The following is a 1327-nucleotide window of genomic DNA, read 5'->3' as shown; positions in this document are numbered from 1 at the left end:
TCCCGCGGGCGAGGGGCGCGAGCTCCGCCCCGGCCACCTCCCGGGGAGGCGGCGCGAGGCGGCCTTGACGGAGGAGGGGCAGGGCGGAAGGGGGGCGGAGGCGGGGGGCGGGGCCGACGGCCGGCGGCGGCGGGAGGGGCGGCGGCGGCGGGAGGGAGCGGGGGGAATTCTGTTTTCAACGTCAATACCATAAATTCATCAAGGCAATCCTCAATACCATAGGCTAGGTCCCTCACTTGCTTAGCCCACACCTGCAGTAGCCTGTTATTTTCCTTGGTTGCTTCAGCGGTCACCAGAAACGCATGCATCGTCTCTAGCTCATCTTTCATAAACCTGCCAAACGAGTTAAGTTCATTAGAACAATCTACAGCTGGTTGGAACACATGCGAAGGATGCAACAAAGCAGAACAGATGCAACGTCTATGAGGCTAGAGCACACATCACAAACAAAAACACGAAAAACGGATGCATAAAAACATTCTGGTCCCGTATACTACTTTTTGAGTGATTGTTATTGTTAAAACTTTTTTTGTCGCCTCTCAAATCACAACTTATGTGTGCTGATGGATGCATGATTTGTCATTCCCAGACACAAGAAGGGCTGAGCAATTTCTACCAGAATATATACTAGCTAACCATAGAGAAAAAAGGTATTACGGGTAACAAGTAGCAACTTCCTGTGTGGTGAATGGATCGACGGAAACAGAGCATGGCAGAGAAGAGTAGTGAGTGTGTGGGTGTTTTGACATACCAGATGTCCTTGCGGACGCCGATGAGAAGGCTCATCTCGGTGGCCGCGGCGGAGGCGGCCACGCTGATAACAGCGCCCAGCATGGATCTCGCCATGCTCACCACCGTGCTCGCCATGATCTCCCGGCCGGCGTTGCTGTCTGGCACTAGATTAGAATGCAGACTGCAGGGTGCGCTGGATCGGAGAGGGGAAGACAAGAGATAGCTACGAGCGTTTACTTGACTCTCCATCTCTCCGGTCTCCCCCTGCTCCTGGTGCAATAATTGAGCCGACAATATAATCTGTAGCAGCTGCTGCAATGTACTGCTCTCACACTGGGGTTTGTGCATGGACTGGACGAACAGCAACAGTGAGTGCACTAGTGCAGTTGCTCAGTCATCAGTGAGTCAGTCCCACGCGGTGGCTTGCATTTCCAGCTAATTGCAACTATGTTTTCTTTTCCTTCTCTTTCTCATTTTCTGATTGCAACTTTTGTCTCCTCCTGCAACCTCATGCAAAATAACAACAATTTGCTTCAAATAACAATAATATTACTTACATACTGTTGTCCTTCGGAAAACAAATTAAGTATTTTAG

General features: G+C 50.9%; 1 protein-coding gene across 1 annotated transcript in view; it reads right to left on the bottom strand.

The window, feature by feature from the left end:
• The window catches only part of LOC123088365 (translation initiation factor IF-2), a gene marked incomplete in the record, with an annotated part of 2541 nt that extends 1490 nt beyond the window's left edge, over positions 1-1051 (bottom strand). The window contains 2 exon segments of the mRNA XM_044510557.1: positions 1-333; positions 752-1051. Coding sequence (XP_044366492.1) covers positions 1-333; positions 752-981 — 563 coding nt within the window.
• Between the last annotated feature and the right edge of the window lie 276 nt (positions 1052-1327).

The sequence above is a fragment of the Triticum aestivum genome, chromosome 4A (genome assembly GCF_018294505.1).
Source record: "Triticum aestivum cultivar Chinese Spring chromosome 4A, IWGSC CS RefSeq v2.1, whole genome shotgun sequence".
Classification (NCBI taxonomy): Eukaryota; Viridiplantae; Streptophyta; class Magnoliopsida; order Poales; family Poaceae; genus Triticum; species Triticum aestivum.
This window is presented reverse-complemented; position numbering and strand designations above follow the sequence as displayed.